We start from the raw sequence: 19499 nt of genomic DNA, 5'->3' as shown, positions 1-19499 counted from the left end.
CTCCAATATTTTGGATATCCTAATAACCTCTGTCGAGCCAGTGCTTTTAAAACAAATACACAAGTAGAATGAACCAAAAATGAATGAACCACATTTAATGGTTGGCTAATCTCTAAAAACATTGGCAATTTGGTGTGGTATGACAACTGATATGATAACTGAAACAAAGAACAACTAACAGATGTAAAAATTAAATTTATAACTTGTTAGCAAAACAACTAAGTAACTGGTTTACTGAAAAAGAACATCTTTAAAGTATTTGAAGTATTACTAAGTGAACCCATATTTAAATTGGTCTCCTAAAGACTGTGTTCAGCAAATACAGGAATGAGCCATCACTTCAAAATCCTTAGTGAAACAGAAGATCCAATTAATACGCTATTCATCCCTAAGAGGAAAATCATCTGTGTTTAGTCTACAGAAAAAGAATATGTCATTAAAATACTAAGTTAAAAATCCAGAGACATTTCAACATACGTGAGCTTTATGATAAGGGTTGTTGTCATTGATTCCTGGTAAATATCTACGCCTTCCCAAAATGGTCTGAACAAACCCACTTCTTTTACAATTTTTCACTGTCTCTTTCATGAAATGATTAATGCCTACAAAGAAAACACAAAAATAATTATAACCAAAGTCCATTCTTAAGCTCATTCACTAGCTTCAATATAGTGAAATATGCCAAAACCCTACCATGATTCTTCAAATTATATTGCATCATCAAAATTTCACATGTAAACTTTCATTCCCTTTTTGCATATAAACTTTTCATTCCCTTTTTGTTTATATGCAAAACCTTGCATATAAACTTTCATTTCCTTTTTGCAGACTCAGAAAGTTAGATACTAAAGGGACTTTAGAAATGACATACTCTAGGGCACCCGGGTGGCTCAGTGGGTTAAGCCACTGCCTTCGGCTCAGGTCATGATCTCAGGGTCCTGGGATCGAGTCCTGTATCGGGCTCTCTGCTCAGCAGGGAGTCTGCTTCCCTCTCTTTCTCTCTCTGCCTGCCTCTCTACTTGAGACCTCTGTCTGTCAAATAAATAAATAAAATCTTAAAAAAAAAAATGACATACTCTAACTCTATCACGAACAAAAAACATTAAACTAAACTCCAGAACAAGAGCAGGTACTAAAACCTAGGATCTTAAGACTATTCCATGGTACTTTTCACAGGCTTCTATTCTTTGATTGTGTTAATCTTTTACTCTTTGGTCTTACCACTTCCAGGCTGCAAACATTAACAGCTCCTTGTTAGCATCTAAGCTACAATCCAAATAGGACCTTACTGCAATTAATACACAAATAATAAATACTTCATTAGGAATATATACAATTCACTTTTTAAAAGTTTAAAAAGACTATGTATAGTATACTATTGAAACACATTCATATTCCCTTTGCAATATAGGCTCATTATTATGTCCTATAGATCTTTAGGGTGAGTGTGTTGTTCCAGGCCAGCCAATGTCTTCACTGCTCATTCCTGTCTCTGAGTTAGAGAAGTCTTCTCTAACTGATCTTTTTTTTTTTTTAAAGATTTTATTTATTTATTTGACAGAGAGAAATCACAAGTAGGCAGAGAGAGAGAGAGAGAGAGAGGGAAGCAGGCCCCCTGCTGAGAAGAGAGTCCAATGCGGGACTCGATCCCAGGATCCTGGGATCATGACCTGAGCTGAAGGCCAAGTCTTAACCCACTGAGCCACCCAGGCACCCTAACTGATCTATCTTTATTCATATGTGCAGTCTCTGCTTTCTCACAGCTCTGCTCATCCTAAATAATAAACACTAATAACTCCTAACTAAAACACCTCATTTGAGGATTTCCATGTGTGGCTGGCACAGGAGAGACATTTGAGGAGACTGTGGGTGAAAGGAAGGAGAGAAAACCCTGTCAACTGAAGCTGTTGGTGATATTCAACCACCAGCGTAAGAATTTTAGAAAGCAATAAGGCTGTCACCTTTTTCTAAGAATTACTGTGTTACTATTGAGAGAAGAGCAAAGAAAATGATGAGATTGAAGAGAATACATCTCTACAAATTCTCTTACCTTACGATTGTCAGAGGCCCTCAAATATTCAGAGGCTGAAAGAACTACTTTTAAAAAAGCAACCAAAGGGAAGGGTGGGGGGAGGCAAAGCAGGAAACAGATTCTCAACTCTAGAGAACACATTGATGGTTACCAGAAGGGAGGTGGGTGAGGGATGGGTGAGTAGGAAAGGGGATTAAGAAGTGTACTGTGATGAGCACCAGGTGATGGATGTATGAAAGTGTTGAATCACTGTATTGCACACCTGAAACTAATATTATACTGCATGTTAACTAACTGGAATTTACATAAAAACAAAAAAATCATTCCTGTTATACAGTTTACATACAGTAGAAGTAACCCACATTAGGTGAATAGCTAGATGCATTTTAACAAAGGTACACTACAAGATATGAAACATTTTTATCACCTTTACAGTCAGCCCCCCATTATCAGCCTCAAACTCTCACTGATCTGCTTTAAAACACTATATTTTAGTCTTTCATGGTCTTAAAATTCATAAAAATTGACTTATACTGTACATTCTTATTTGAGTTTGTTTTCTTTTGCTAAGTAGTATTCCATAGCGGAGATACGCCAAAATTTGTTTATCCATGATCCTGTTCATAGACATTTGGTTGTTAGGAATAAAAATGCTATAACATTTACATACAAGTCTTTCTTTGGATATGTTTTCATTTTTCTTGGATAAATATGCAATAGTAAAGTTGCAGGATCACATTATTGTTTCACTCTATATAAAAGAGTCATAGCATTTTCCAAAGTGGTTGTACCATTTTACAACTCAACCAGCAATGTAAAAAAAATAGTGTTTTTTATTTTAGCCATTCTAGTGTTTTTGTAATGATATCTCTTTGTGGTTTTAATTTGCTTTTCCCTGATGACTACTGATAATGTTCAACGTGGTCATTCATTTATCTTTTTTTGTCTGTTCATGTAAGGGCCTGGTTAGCCAGAGGAACTTAGTTGCAAACCCCAGATATCGGGACAGGCCAGGCCGGATGGAGACATCCAATCAGTGGGGCGCGCATATATTTACTGTGGTGAATTGAAATCCCATTGGCCACCTGTGTGTGGGCTGGGCTCAACCACCTATATAAAGGTTAGTCTGTGAGGCTGAGGAGTAGTAGGAGGAGTTAGAATAGCTAGAATAGCCATTGGGATAGCCTTAGGGTAGTCTTCGGGAGAGTCGGAGGTCGTGGTCATCATGGTCGTCGGGAGCATCGAGGTCATCCTGGTCATCGTAGTCGTAGGCAGTGGTGCCGCAGCGAACAGACTCGCCGCCAGCAGCCTTGCCACCCAGCGGCCTCGCCACCCTAGTCGTGGCGCTGCTGCGAGTGGCCACGCCAGAGCCGCATCATTCTGGGGAGTGGCTCCCTCCGGGGAGCGGCCTCGTCAGCAGCGGCCTCATCCTGGGAATGGCCTCGTCTAGAGTGGCCTCTTCTTGGGAGTGGCCCCATCCAGGGAATGGCCTCGCCGGCGAGCGGCCTTGTCCGGAGTGACCTTGTCGGGGGTCGTCATTGTCGCCTCTTCCAGTGGCCTCGTCTGGGGAGTGGCCTCGTCAGTAAGCGGCCCCGTCCTGGGAACGGCCTTCTGGGGAGCGGCCTTGTTGGGGTCATCGTTGTCCTCTCTTCGTAAGAGATGCCCTCTACCAGTCAGTTTGATTTTCGATGCTTGGCATGAAATAAAGCTTTGTTTGATTTTCGCTTTGTGTCAGTCTCGTTCCTTTGATCACAGACCCTAACAGTTCACATCTTTTGGCCTTTATTTTATTGGATTGTTTGCCTTCTCAGCATTGGGTTATAAGAGTGTTTTATATATTCTTGATGCAAGTTCATTAGACAACAGAAACTGTAAATATCTTCTCTTTTGTGGCTTGTCCTTAGATTTGCTTAATGGTGTCTTTTACCTATGTTTGCATTTTATGTTTAATTTGGTGTAATTATCACCAAAGAAATCTTTGCCTACCTCAATGTCACAAAGTTTTCTTCTCCTATTTTCTTCTGGAAGATTTATAATTTTAGCTTTTACTTTTGAATCTATGCTCCATATGAAGCTAACTTTGGAATATAGTATAATAGTTGAAGTTCATTTTTTTCCCATACTTGTCTCCAGTTGTTCTAGAACCAATTGTTGACATGACCATCTTTGCTCCATTGAGTTACCATGGTGACTGTTGAAAATAAATCCACCATATACGTATAGGTCTATTTCTGAACCATTTATTGTGATCCATTTTTTCCTATGTCTACTCTTATGCCTACTTTGATTACTGTAGTTTTATGTTAAGTTTTGAACCCAGGGAGTGTTAGCACTCAACATAGTATTTTTCCCCCCAAAATTTTCCTAGTTATTCCAGGTCCTTTAAATTTCCATTTAAATTTAAGATCAATTTGTCAAATTCGACACAAAAATCTAATGGACTATTGACTGGAATTAAATTGAATCTATAGGACAATTTTTAGAAAATTGTCATCACAATAATATTGTACTTTCTAATAACATGGTAAACTTCACATTTATCTAAGTATCTTCAATTTCTTTCAGGATTGTTTTAGAATTTTCAGTAAAGTCTTACACATACTGTTGAATTTATCCCACATATTTCATGTATTTTGATGTTATCATAATGGTTTTATTTTTACTCCATTCACTAATTACTAGTATACAAAAATCCAAATGATTTTTAAAAATTAACTTTATATGGGGATGGGGCACCTGGGTGGCTCAGTGGGCTAAGCGGCTGACTTTGGATCAGGTCATGATCTCAGGATCCTGGGATCAGGCTCTACACTGAGGAGGGAGTCTGCTTTCCCCTCTCCCTCTTCCACTCCCCCAACCCCTGCTTGTGCTCTCTCTCAAATAAATAAATAAAATCTTAAAAAAAAAAAAAAAACCCTTGTACAGTGGGACATTTTTAAATGTAGTTATTTGCTCTAATAGTTGTTTCATAGAATTCAAATGATTTTCTATGTATAAGATCATGTCATATGTGAATAAAGTTTTCTTTGGGGACTGAGGTCAGGGCTGATTACAAAGGGTATGAAGTTGGGGACTGAAGTAACTTTCTGGGATGATATGGTCATGATTCCATATCCAGGTTGTGGTGTAGGTTATAGGACTCTGTGCATTTGCCAAAACTTATACAAATATACATCTAAAAAGGGTAAATTTTACTGTTATGTAAATTATACCTCAATAAATTGCCAAAAGACAAGATAATTTAAAACAATAATACTCAAACTGCTCTTGTTCTTTCACAGTTCCTGGTACATTTAATCAATGGTTTATTGCTTCGAATTGAAGCTATTAAACCTAAAGCATAGCACAATTTCAAGGTTTTATGGCATATTCACAATGACAAACTAGCATATACAAAAATTGGGGTTTTTTTAATCCCATTTTTGTTCCTATTTTTATGAAAGAAGACCATCTTAGTAAATAATCATAAGGATTGTTATTTAATTAACAATATCTGGTGAAAACTTCTCAGTAATAGAAATGTTAACAGAAAATTTTTAGCACTATTTTTTCAATTAATATGGCAAGATAATTGACTAGTATCTAGAAGAAAACAATATTTAATGTTTCTTTACCTGTATATCTGGATTTGAAGGAATCAATATAGCAAGCAGCATCATTTTCTTTAATGCCCATCTGCTCTGCCAAAGATTTAGCACCCATTCCATAAATGATTCCATAGCAAATCTGAAAAGGAGTCATCACACTCAATAAGTAAATTAGAGGTCATAACTACATAAGCTGCAAATATAAAAAGTTGATCAGAATTGAAATTTGGTAAGCTTTTTATTTCATAGTGTGTCAAATAAATGATTAGATATGCTTTGGGTAGGTTAAACTCATAGAACCTGATATCCAGTGAACATCTTTTCTCTTTTTTGCCTTTTAACAATACTTTGAGGCTGGGGGAGGAAGAAAAGAACGTGAATAAATATGACTGTGTGTGTGTTTTAAGAAACTAATCCTAGTGATTTAAAAGGGAAGATTTGGTTCTGACTCTTTGTCATGTATCCAGTAGTCTTCAGAGCAGCTTTCTACTCCTAAAATAGCACATTAACTTCTGCTTAGAGAAGTGCCCAGGAGTCAGGAAAGAGAAGCATTACAAAAATTCCTCTCCTGGCTCTTGCATAGGACAGAGCAGGAAGAGAAGGCTTCAGGGTTGGATAATAGGGAATACTTCACTGGAAATAAATATGCTTCCCACCACACCACCTCCTAATATCCCACAACTGCAGAATTCAGTTGGGCTAAACAAATTCCTGAGGAAATTTTGGGAGTAATAGGAATAGTTAAAATAGGTCAGTAGGAAATTGTAAATTTAATAATAAGTATTGTCTGGGTTTAAATCCTAGTTGCATAATTTATAAGATTATCTTGCAGAAGCTACCTAAATTCTTGTACCTCGATTTCTTCATCCATGAGGATAGTAATACCTGCATCATGGAATTGTTTAATTACTAAATTATTACCTCTTAAGTGATCAGAAAACTAGCATAAAGCAAGTTCATATAAATGTCATTAAATATAATTTTAAAAGATAGCTTGTAAAAGATGATTATCAGAGTCCCAAGCTACTTTTAATGTGATAAAATAACTAGAAGTTTTTGTCCTTTCCCTGTCTTTTTTAATACATTGAGAAAGATTTTTTTTCCTCCTTTTATCTTTTCCTTTTAGGTGTTTCTACATTTTATTTTACTGTGACTTTTCTTTTTTTTTTTTTTTTTTTAAACTTGGGTAGTACATAGCACTGGCTGAGATCTCAGCCAGACCCAAGGAGTAGATAGTGCAGAGTATAAACACTATTAAGTCATGCAAGAACTTATGAAAAAGAGGCAGATATCATCAGTGGATGAGTGTTTGGGTGATAAAGTCAGAATGTCTAAGTTCTGCCATTTTGAGCTCATCCTGACTCCACCACTTATAGCTGTATGATCTTAAGCAAATTACTAACTTCTGATGCTTCTCTTTATGCCTATTTAAAATGGGAACAATAATTATACCTATTTCATGGGTTTATTATGAAGGTTAAGTACTGGAACATTACCTCTTTATCCAGGGTTCGATTCTTGTTGAATGCAGGAACCCAGAGATTATTAAACAGAGAGGGCAAAGCTGGTTTTCTAAGAATGGAAGAAACGTGCTGGTGCTAAACAGGCAATGGTGAGAGGAAGGGTTTCATATCTAATGAGCCAGTGAAGACTTAAAGCTCTGAGTAACTAGAAGTATAAATGCAAAACTAACACAGCAGGATCTTAAAGGTGGGAGTGATGGTCTTTTGCCGCAGCCAGCAATCCTATTTTCTCAAAAATGGCATCAGATTTCCCACAGGCCAAGTGGTGAAAGAAGTATCAGTGTCAATAGCGGCCAGAAAATGGTATAAATGTGGCCTTTGACTTTCTCTGTGCATGACAGTCATCCAGGAGTAGGAACTAAGATGGACCCACTTGAAAAGTCCAAGGAAAGTATAAAGTTTGAAATCTGGATTAGCTAACAAATGACCTCAAAAAATGAAAAAGCTTATCAGTTATTAATTATAATCCACAGTTCAGTGATTTTTTTCAATAAACATTTAGAGAACACCTGTAAAAATAAAAAGATGAAAATGTTTACAGATGAGAAAGACATTTTTTTTAAAATACACAAACATACACATAAATAACAACTACTACCACCAAGATATCTACCACTAATGTGGTTGGCTTTCCTTATGTGAGGTAGCCTCAGACAAAGTCTATCTGATTCTTTCTACTGACTCTATGAAGAAGAGTATAATGAATACCATGAGACAAGCTCAGCTGAATATGGTTTGAAAGATCCACAGATGGAGAAATCATCATTCCTCAATTGCAAATAACCAAGGCATTTAAAAAATTTTTTTAATCATTAAAATTCTCATATATGTTAAACATGTTCACCTGCTTTGCTTGTTGCCTCAGATCATCCCCAACAGACTCTGGCTCAATCATCTTCCACTCAGCTGCAATACTCCTGAAAACATCAGCTCCAGTGTTTAATACTTGAATGAGGCGACGATCGTGGGATAAATGAGCCAAGATCCTCAGTTCAAGTTGAGAGTAATCAGCAGCTAATATTAAGCCACCTGAAATAGAAATGTTTTAGAAAAGCTGGTACAAAGATAAGTCCACATTTTATACAGTTGAGCAGGATGACAAAAATTTAGTTCTAACTTAGAACCATAAGATTAGGGGAAGGGAGGGAAAACTGAAGGGGAGGAAATCAGAGAGGGAGACAAACCAGAAAAGACTCCACGAAACAAACAGGGTTACAGAAGGAGAGGGGTTGGGGGATGGGATAACTGGGTGATGGGTATTAAGGAGGGCACATGTGGTGATGAGAGCTGGGTGTTATATGCAACTAATAAATCACTGAACGTTATATCAAAAACTAGTAATGTACTATATGTTGGCTAACTGAACATTAAAAAAAAAAAAAGACATTATGTGCCCAAAAGTTAAAATCTTGCTCTTAATGTGATGCAATTCAGTTCTGCAACTTAATTTTTTTTCTGTTCAGCTTTCAAGAATATGTGATTTGTGACCCCTGACTTCTGCCCCTTAAACCACTATGCTAGTGCTTTCCTCAGTGTTTCTGCAGCCTCTGACACATAATCTAAAGTGGTCCTTTTGTGCCTCTTCCACATAGCACAGAGCCATTAGGCATGGGATACTTAATTTTCTTTTGCATTCTATGCAAAACATTTGCCTGGGTGGCTCAGTCAGTTAAGCATCTGCCCTCAACTCAGGTCATGATCCCAGGATCCTGGGATTGAGCCCCGTGTCACCCTCCCTGACCAGCAGGGAGCCTCTCCCTCTGCCTGCCGTTCTGCCTACTTGTGCTCTCTCTTCAAATAAATAAATAAAACATTAAAAACAACAACAACAACAAAAAAACCTTTGCACAGTTCTGGTACTTCATAGCTCCTTAAATAGTTGTTGAATGAATGAAGAAACTGGTTTGCAATGTGTGTACATTTTAAGTGGGCCTGAAAGAAACATATGCTCTGCTTTGACAATAAAAACATTCAGTGGACTGTGGACTCTGAGAAACAAACTGAGGGTTTTGGAGGCGGGGTGGAGGGGTTGGGTGAGCCTGGTGGTGGGTGTTAACGAGGGCACGTTTGCATGGAGCACTGGGTGTGATGCATAAACAATGAATCTTGGAACACTGAAAAAATAAAATAAAGTTTAAATTTAAAAAATTAAAATTAAAAAAAGAAAAAAAATTCAGTGGAAACAGTCAAGGGGTTGATATGTGGAGGATTACTTAGAGAATTCAGAGTTTACCTATGTAATGGAAATGACTGGATTAGATACACATGGCAAAAATAAAATTAAAAAGATTGTGGCTAAGAAAAAAGGAGGGAAAATGCGACAGATATGACCACACACTCATTGCCATATTATAAAAAAGGCATGCTACAAATCAAGAACAAGAGAAAATATAAAGAAGCATTCACAGAAACAATCAAAAGAACCTTAAACATACTAAAGAATGCTCAACTTCATTCACAATAAAAGAAATGTGAACTAAAACTATAGGAAGAAACAATTTTTCTCTACTTAAACTGCAAAAATCCAGAAATTAGGTGGCACATTCTGTGGCAAGGTAGAGAAAAAAACACTGTTATTGGGAACTAAATGGTTACTACCCCCTATTACAATGCAATTCAACAATATCTACCAAAATTGATCAGGTTTACTCTGTGAATCAGCAGACCCACAGTTTGTTACACAGATGACCTGCACAGAGATTAAACTGGTTTACGTTCAAATTTATTTACTGATAATCAAAACTCTCCACTACAAAAACATTAAATGAAAAAAGGCACATAACAGTGTATCTGGAATCTTTATTTTTGTGTAAGAATAGGAGGAGAAAATATTACATATTCATATTTGCATATACTGCATAGAAAATACAAGAATATATAAGAAACTCATATAGGAGGTCGTCTAGAAGAGCTATAGGCAATAGGATAGCTAGGACATGAAAGGAAGCGAACTTCTTAATACATACCTTTTATATATTTTGATTTTGAAACTATGTGAATGAATAAACAATATTAAAAACATATAATATTTAAAACAAATGACCACAATTTTTATGGCCTTCCTGCCATAAAATAAGAAAAAACTGACAAATCTGTTCTCAGATGTTAGAATAGACAGTGCAGGACTACAATCTCTAAGAAGCAGGGAGGAGAGAGGGGACAAGGTGAGCCATGCAATAGTCTCAGATTTCTGAAAGGAGGAATTTACCAGAACACATTGCAGTGAAGGAGAGATGAAACAAAGCACTATGATCTGAGCTGAGGAAGCAGAGGCTAGAGTTTGTGCCTACCAAGGAGGCTAGAATTTATGGTAATTTGACCAAATACTGAAGGAGCAAAAAGTTCAGAAAACCAGACCAAAAAACCATACTAAAGAAATAACTGCTACCAAAGAAACAGCCACCATCACATAGTTGTCAGCTGAACAACTACTTGAACAACAATCTCTTGAACGTTGAGAGATGTTCAAGCTGTGACCAGACCAAGTAGACAGACCTTGTTAACATGTTGAGCACCAAGTAGAGACCTCAACAAGGCCACAGCTTACAATCGGGGCTAATCTGGCCCTAGAAAAAACGCCACTTTAAACATTTGCTAACAAAGCTTTAAAAGTCACAAAATGATCAAGATGAATGTGAAAGTAATTGTCTGGCAGAGGAAAATGTTATTAATGACATTTATTATGACAGTTATTATTAAAGACTACAAAATCCCAAATCAATAATGTAGCAACCATAATGTCCAGCACACAATTTAAAAAAAATACTAGACATAAGAAGATCCAGGAAAATGTGACTCTGAGCAGGAGAATATTTAATCAATATAAAAATGACCCCAAAATTAAGAGATAGTGGAATTTTAAGTAGCTACCATAGATAATGTTCAGGAATTTAAAGAAATATGCATATAATGATGTAATAAATAGTGAATTTCTGTAAGGTAATAAAAACCAGACAAAAAATCAAATGAAAATTCTAAAGCTAAAAATGCAATATGTGAAATGTAAAATTAACTAGAAGGATATGACAGCAATTAGACACTGTAGAAGACAAATCCATGAACATATTTAAGAGTCAATAGAAAGTATACATTGTAGCACAGGATTTAAAAAAAAAAAGGAGGGAGAATAAAAAAGAAAAAAGTTTTAGTCACCTGTGGGGCAATACCAAGTGGTATTACATATGTATATTTGGAGCAAAAAGAAGAAAGGAAAGAGGAGAGAGAAATGAACAAAAAATATTACAAGTGGGGGAGAAGTAGCAAGCTGAGACTGCTTCAGCTAGCCGGAGATCAGCTAGATAGCTTATCTAAAGATTGCAAACACCTGAAAATCCATCGGCAGATCGAAGAGAAGAAGAACAGCAATTCTGGAAACAGAAAATCAGCCACTTTCTGAAAGGTAGGACCAGTGGAGAAGTGAATCCAAAGCGACGGGAAGATAGACCCCGGGGGGAGGGGCCGGCTCCCGGCAAGCGGCGGAGCAACCGCGCACAAAATCAGGACTTTTAAAAGTCTGTTCCGCTGAGGGACATCGCTCCAGAGGCTAAACCGGGGCGAAGCCCACGCGGGGTCAGCGTGGCCTCAGGTCCCGCAGGGTCACAGAAGGATCGGGGGTGTCTGAGTGTCGCAGAGCTTGCGGGTATTGGAACGGGAAAGCCGGCTACAGAGACAGAGCCGACAGTAAGCTCGCAGCTCGGGGTTACCTTGAACCGGTCGCAGGCTCGGTGAGCTCGGAGCGGCCGGAGGTCAGGCAGACGGGAGTAACTGGGCGCGGTTCTCTGAGCGCGCACTGAGGAGTGGGGCCCTGGGCTCTCGGCTCCTCCGGGCCGGAGACCAGGAGGCCGCCATTTGTATTCCCGTCCTCTGGAACTCTACGGAAAGCGCTCAGGGAACAAAAGCTCCTGAAAGCAAACCCGAGCGGATTACTCACCCCGGCCCCGGGTAAGGGCGGTGTAATTCCGCCTGGGGCAAAGACACTTGAGAATCACTACAACAGGCCCCTCCCCCAGAAGAACAACAAGAAATCCAGCCGAGACCAAGTTCACCTACCAAGGAGTGCGGTTTCAATACCAAGGAGAGCAGCAGAATTCCAGAGGAGGAGAAAGCCAAGCACGGAACTCATGGCTTTTTTCTTTCCTGTGATTTTTTTTAGTCTTGCAGTTAATTTAATTTTTTCTTTTTCATTTTTTTTTTTTTCTCGCCTTCGGGTAAAATTTTATTTTTTTTAAACTGTTACCTTTTTCTTTTTTAACGATTTTTTACTAGTTTATCTAATATATATATATATATATATATATATTTTACATTTTTCTTAGGTGTTTTCTTTTTTTAAAATTCTTTTCTTTTCTTTTCTTTTTTTTCTTTTTTTTTTTTTTTCTTTTTTCTCTCTTCCTTTTTGAACCTCTTTTTATCCCCTTTCTCCCCACTCACGATTTTGGATCTCTTCTAATTTGGTTAAAGCATATTTTCCTGGGGTTGTTGCCACCCTTTTAGTATTTTACTTGCCCCTTCATTTACTCTTATCTGGACAAAATGACAAGACGGAAAAATTCAACACAAAAAAAAGAACAAGAGGCAGTACCGAAGGCTAGGGACCTAATCAATACAGACATCGGTAATATGTCAGATCTAGAGTTCAGAATGACAATTCTCAAGGTTCTAGCCGGGCTCGAAAAAGGCATGGAAGATATTAGAGAAACCCTCTCGAGAGATATAAAAGCCCTTTCTGGAGAAATAAAAGAACTAAAATCTAACCAAGTTGAAATCAAAAAAAAGCTATTAATGAGGTGCAATCAAAAATGGAGGCTCTCACTGCTAGGATAAATGAGGCAGAAGAAAGAATTAGTGATATAGAAGACCAAATGACAGAGAATAAAGAAGCTGAGCAAAAGAGGGACAAACAGCTACTGGACCACGAGGGGAGAATTCGAGACATAAGTGACACCATAAGACGAAACAACATTAGAATAATTGGGATTCCAGAAGAAGAAGAAAGTGAGAGGGGAGCAGAAGGTATACTGGAGAGAATTATTGGGGAGAATTTCCCCAATATGGCAAAGGGAACGAGCATCAAAATTCAGGAGGTTCAGAGAATGCCCCTCAAAATCAATAAGAATAGGCCCACACCCCGTCACCTAATAGTAAAATTTACAAGTCTCAATGACAAAGAGAAAATCCTGAAAGCAGCCCGGGAAAAAAGAAGTCTGTAACATACAATGGTAAAAATATTAGATTGGCAGCTGACTTATCCACAGAGACCTGGCAGGCCAGAAAGAGCTGGCATGATATTTTCAGAGCACTAAACGAGAAAAAACATGCAGCCAAGAATACTATATCCAGCTAGGCTATCATTGAAAATAGAAGGAGAGATTAAAAGCTTCCAGGACAAACAACAACTGAAAGAATTTGCAAATACCAAACCAGCTCTACAGGAAATCTTGAAAGGGGTCCTCTAAGCAAAGAGAGAGCCTACAAGTGGTAGATCAGAAAGGAACAGAGACCATATACAGTAACAGTCACCTTACAGGCAATACAATGGCACTAAATTCATATCTCTCAATAGTTACCCTGAATGTGAATGGGCTAAATGCCCCTGTCAAAAGACACAGGGTATCAGAATGGATAAAAAAACAAAACCCATCTATATGTTGCCTCCAAGAAACACATTTTAAGCCCGAAGACACCTCCAGATTTAAAGTGAGGGGGTGGAAAAGAATTTACCATGCTAATGGACATCAGAAGAAAGCAGGAGTGGCAATCCTTATATCAGATCAATTAGATTTTAAGCCAAAGACTATAATAAGAGATGAGGAAGGACACTATATCATACTCAAAGGGTCTGTCCAACAAGAAGATTTAACAATTTTAAATATCTATGCCCCCAATGTGGGAGCAGCCAACTATATAAACCAATTAATAACAAAATCAAAGAAACACATCAACAATAATACAATGATAGTAGGGGACTTTAACACTCCCCTCACTGAAATGGACAGGTCATCCAAGCAAAAGATCAGCAAGGATATAAAGGCCTTAAATGACACACTGGACCAGATGGACATCACAGATATATTCAGAATATTTCATCCCAAAGCAACAGAATACACATTCTTCTCTAGTGCACATGGAACATTCTCCAGAATAGATCACATCCTCGGTCCTAAATCAGGACTCAACCGGTATCAAAAGATTGGGATCATTCCCTGCATATTTTCAGACCACAATGCTCTAAAGCTAGAACTCAACCACAAAAGGAAGTTTGGAAAGAACCCAAATACATGGAGACTAAACAGTATCCTTCTAAAGAATGAATGGGTCAACCGGGAAAATTAAAGAAGAATTGAAAAAAATCATGGAAACAAATGATAATGAAAACACAACGGTTCAAAATCTGTGGGACACAACAAAGGCAGTCCTGAGAGGAAAATATATAGCGGTACAAGCCTTTCTCAAGAAACAAGAAAGGTCTCAGGTACACAACCTAACCCTACACCTAAAGGAGCTGGAGAAAGAACAAGAAAGAAACCCTAAGCCCAGCAGGAGAAGAGAAATCATAAAGATCAGAGCAGAAATCAATGAAATAGAAACCAAAAAAACAATAGAACAAATCAACGAAACTAGGAGCTGGTTCTTTGAAAGAATTAATAAAATTGATAAACCCCTGGCCCGACTTATCAAAAAGAAAAGAGAAAGGACCCAAATAAATAAAATCATGAATGAAAGAGGAGAGATCACAACTAACACCAAAGAAATACAAACTATTATAAGAACATACTATGAGCAACTCTACGGCAATAAATTTGACAATCTGGAAGAAATGGATGCATTCCTAGAAACATATAAACTACCACAACTGAACCAGGAAGAAATAGAAAGCCTGAACAGACCCATAACCAGTAAGGAGATTGAAACAGTCATTAAAAATCTCCAAACAAACAAAAGCCCAGGGCCAGACGGCTTTCCGGGGGAATTCTACCAAACATTTAAAGAAGAACTAATTCCTATTCTCCTGAAACTGTTCCAAAAAATAGAAATAGAAGGAAAACTTCCAAACTCATTTTATGAGGCCAGCATCACCTTGATCCCCAAACCAGACAAGGATCCCACCAAAAAAGAGAGCTATAGACCGATATCCTTGATGAACACAGATGCGAAAATACTCAACAAAATACTAGCCAATAGGATTCAACAGTACATTAAAAAGATTATTCACCACGACCAAGTGGGATTTATTCCAGGGCTGCAAGGTTGGTTCAACATCCGCAAATCAGTCAATGTGATACAACACATCAATAAAAGAAAGAACAAGAACCATATGATACTCTCAATAGATGCTGAAAAAGCATTTGACAAAGTACAACATCCCTTCCTGATCAAAACTCTTCAAAGTGTAGGGATAGAGGGCACATACCTCAATATCATCAAAGCCATCTATGAAAAACCCACCGCAAATATCATTCTCAATGGAGAAAAACTGAAAGCTTTTCCGCTAAGGTCAGGAACACGGCAGGGATGTCCATTATCACCACTGCTATTCAACATTGTACTAGAGGTCCTAGCCTCAGCAATCAGACAACAAAAGGAAATTAAAGGCATCCAAATCGGCAAAGAAGAAGTCAAATTATCACTCTTCGCAGATGATATGATACTATATGTGGAAAACCCAAAAGAATGCACTCCAAAACTGCTAGAACTTATACAGGAATTCAGTAAAGTGTCAGGATATAAAATCAATGCACAGAAATCAGTTGCATTTCTCTACACCAACAGCAAGACAGAAGAAAGAGATATTAAGGAGTCAATCCCATTTACAATTGCATCCAAAACCATAAGATACCTAGGAATAAACCTAACCAAAGAGACACAGAATCTATACTCAGAAAACTATAAAGTACTCATGAAAGAAATTGAGGAAGACACAAAGAAATGGAAAAATGTTCCATGCTCCTGGATTGGAAGAATAAATATTGTGAAAATGTCTATGCTACCTAAAGCAATCTACACATTTAATGCAATTCCTATCAAAGTACCATCCATCTTTTTCAAAGAAATGGAACAAATAATTCTAAAATTTATATGGAACCAGAAAAGACCTCGAATAGCCAAAGGGATATTGAAAAAGAAAGCCAACGTTGGTGGCATCACAATTCCGGACTTCAAGCTCTATTACAAAGCTGTCATCATCAAGACAGCATGGTACTGGCACAAAAACAGACACATAGATCAATGGAACAGAATAGAGAGCCCAGAAATAGACCCTCAAATCTATGGTCAACTAATCTTCGACAAAGCAGGAAAGAATGTCCAATGGAAAAAAAGACAGCCTTTTCAATAAATGGTGCTGGGAAAATTGGACAGCCACATGCAGAAAAATGAAATTGGACCATTCCTTACACCACACACAAAAATAGACTCAAAATGGATGAAGGACCTCAATGTACGAAAGGAATCCATCAAAATCCTTGAGAACACGGGCAGCAACCTCTTCGACCTCTGCCGCAGCAACATCCTCCTAGGAACAACGCAAAAGGCAAGGGAAGCAAGGGAAAAAAATGAACTACTGGGATTTCATCAAGATCAAAAGCTTTTGCACAGCAAAGGAAACAGTTAACAAAATCAAAAGACAACTGACAGAATGGGAGAAGATATTTGCAAACGACATATCAGATAAAGGACTAGTGTCCAGAATCTATAAAGAACTTAGCAAACTCAACACCCAAAGAACAAATAATCCAATCAAGAAATGGGCAGAAGACATGAACAGACATTTCTGCAAAGAAGACATCCAGATGGCCAACAGACACATGAAAAAGTGCTCCATATCACTCGGCATCAGGGAAATACAAATCAAAACCACAATGAGATATCACCTCACACCAGTCAGAATGGCTAAAATCAACAAGTCAGGAAATGACAGATGCTGGCGAGGATGCGGAGAAAGGGGAACCCTCCTACACTGTTGGTGGGAATGCAAGCTGGTGCAGCCACTCTGGAAAACAGCATGGAGGTTCCTCAAAATGTTGAAAATAGAACTGCCCTATGACCCAGCAATTGCACTATTGGGTATTTACCCTAAAGATACAAATGTAGTGATCCAAAGGGACACATGCACCCGAATGTTTATAGCAGCAATGTCCACAATAGCCAAACTATGGAAAGAACCTAGATGTCCATCAACAGATGAATGGATCAAGAAGATGTGGTATATATACACAATGGAATACTATGCAGCCATCAAAAGAAATGAAATCTTGCCATTTGCAACAACATGGATGGAACTAGAGCGTATCATGCTTAGCGAAATAAGTCAAGCAGAGAAAGACAACTATCATATGATCTCCCTGATATGAGGAAGTGGTGATGCAACATGGAGGCTTAAGTGGGTAGAAGAATAAATGAAACAAGATGGGATTGGGAGGGAGACAAACCATAAGTGACTCTTAATCTCACAAAACAAACTGAGGGTTGCCGGGGGGAGGGGGTTTGGGAGAAGGGGGTGGGATTATGGACATTGGGGAGGGTATGTGATTTGGTGAGTGCTGTGAAGTGTGTAAACCTGGTGATTCACAGACCTGTACCCCTGGGGATAAAAATATATGTTTATAAAAATAAAAAAATTAAAAAAAAAAAAAAAAAAACCCACTTAAAAAAAAAAAAAAATATTACAAGTGGGACATCTGGGTGGCTCAGTTGTTTAAGTGTCTGACTCTTGGTTTTAGCTAAGGTCATGATCTCATAGGTCATGGATCAAGTCCTGCATGGGGTTTTGTGCTCAGCTGGGGAGTCTTTTTGATGATTCTCTCCCTCTGCCCCACCCCCATGCTTGCACACGCCTCTCTCTTATTCTCTTTCAAATAAATAAATCTCTTAAAAAAATTACAAGGTGGGGGGGGGCACCTGGGTGGCTCAGTGGGTTAAGCCTCTGCCTTTGGCTCGGGTCATGATCTCAGGATCTTGGGATCAAGCCCCACATGGGGCTCTCTGCTTGGCGGGGAGCCTGCTTCTCCCTCTTTCTCTGCCTACCCCTCTGTCTACTTGTGATTGCTCTGTCAAATGAATAAATAAAATCTTAAAAAAAAATTATAAGAGGGGTACCTAGGTGATTCAGTTGGTTAAGCACCTGCCTTTGGCTCAGGTCATGATCCCAGGATCCTGGGATTGAGCCCTTCATTGGGCTCCCTGTTTGGCATGAAGCCTGCTTCTCCCTCTCCCTCTGCTTCTCTCTCTCTCAAATAAATCAACAAAATATTAAAAAAAAAATAAGAGAATATAAAAAATTTAAAAATTACAAGAAATAATGGTTGAAAATGTTTCAAATTTACTGAAAAATATAAGCACATATATTTAAGAAAAAGACTAAGCCAACTTAGGATATCCAGCAAACTCCAAAGTCTTGAAAGCGAAGCATGAAAAACTACCCAAAGATTCTCAATAAAAAAATTTAAAAAGCATCCAGGGAAAGTTAGTTATATTATCTTGGAGGAGCAAGAAAAATGATGGTGTACTTCTCAATAGAAATAATACAAACCAGAAGTTAGTGGAAATATATATTTAAAGTGCAGAAGGAGAAGGACTGTAAATCTAAAAATCTACATCACATAAAGTTATCTTTCAAAAGTGAGGATAAAATAAAGAAATATAGGGACATGGGAATGCTGGAATAAATCACTGTCAGTAGAACTGCATTATAAGAAACCTTAAAGGAAGTACTCTGGAGGAAGTACTTCAAGATTCCTTGAATTACTCCAAGAAACAAAAAGTGCCAGAAATGGTAAAAAGTGGACAGGTAGAAAAGACACTTTTTTAATTTCTTGATTTCTTTGAAAGATAATAGACTTTTAGAAGCAAAAATAATAACTATGGCAGAGTTTATAAGTCATAGAAATTAAATCTATTATATAAGAGGGGAAATGGAAAAAACTTTACAGATGAAGTGGTGTAAGATTATTTGAAGACAGTATGTGATGGAATACATATATACATATTGTATATTCTGAAATATTTAAGATAGTTAATAAGACAATAGAGGAAATAAAAAGAACAATAAAAGTAGTCACTTAAAGCTTTAAAAAATAAAGAACAGATAAATAAATAAAATACAAATAACAAGACAGTAGAATTAAATCAACTGTATGCCAATGATTACTTTAGATGTCAATGGACTAAACACTACATCTAAATGACAGAAATTTTTGGATTTAATCCATATACATTAAATTTCAATGAACTTAAAAAATTTTAAAAAGCAGTATAAAATATTGTCATGTTAAATACAATTTTATTGTTTAGGTAGGAATAAATTGATGAATGAACAGATAAACAAAATAAAATATATACATACAATCAAATATTATTCAG

General features: G+C 37.6%; 1 protein-coding gene across 4 annotated transcripts in view; it reads right to left on the bottom strand.

Annotated features, from left to right (window-relative positions):
* The window catches only part of LOC101691920 (DNA polymerase theta), a 136996-nt gene that overhangs the window by 9381 nt on the left and 108116 nt on the right, over positions 1-19499 (bottom strand). For 3 of the 4 annotated variants that reach the window (XM_045088842.1, XM_045088843.1, XM_013052696.2), the window contains 3 exons: positions 7987-8171; positions 5647-5758; positions 478-602 (listed from right to left, as the gene is read on the bottom strand). In XM_045088842.1, coding sequence (XP_044944777.1) covers positions 478-602; positions 5647-5758; positions 7987-8171 — 422 coding nt within the window. Of the gene's footprint in view, positions 1-477; positions 603-5646; positions 5759-7118; positions 7652-7986; positions 8172-19499 lie in introns of those variants that run through there. The other variant, XM_045088844.1, reaches the window with a different exon arrangement.

This window comes from Mustela putorius, unplaced genomic scaffold (genome assembly GCF_011764305.1).
Source record: "Mustela putorius furo isolate JIRA1106 unplaced genomic scaffold, ASM1176430v1.1 tig00003834_pilon_pilon_pilon, whole genome shotgun sequence".
Lineage (NCBI taxonomy): Eukaryota > Metazoa > Chordata > Mammalia > Carnivora > Mustelidae > Mustela > Mustela putorius.
This window is presented reverse-complemented; position numbering and strand designations above follow the sequence as displayed.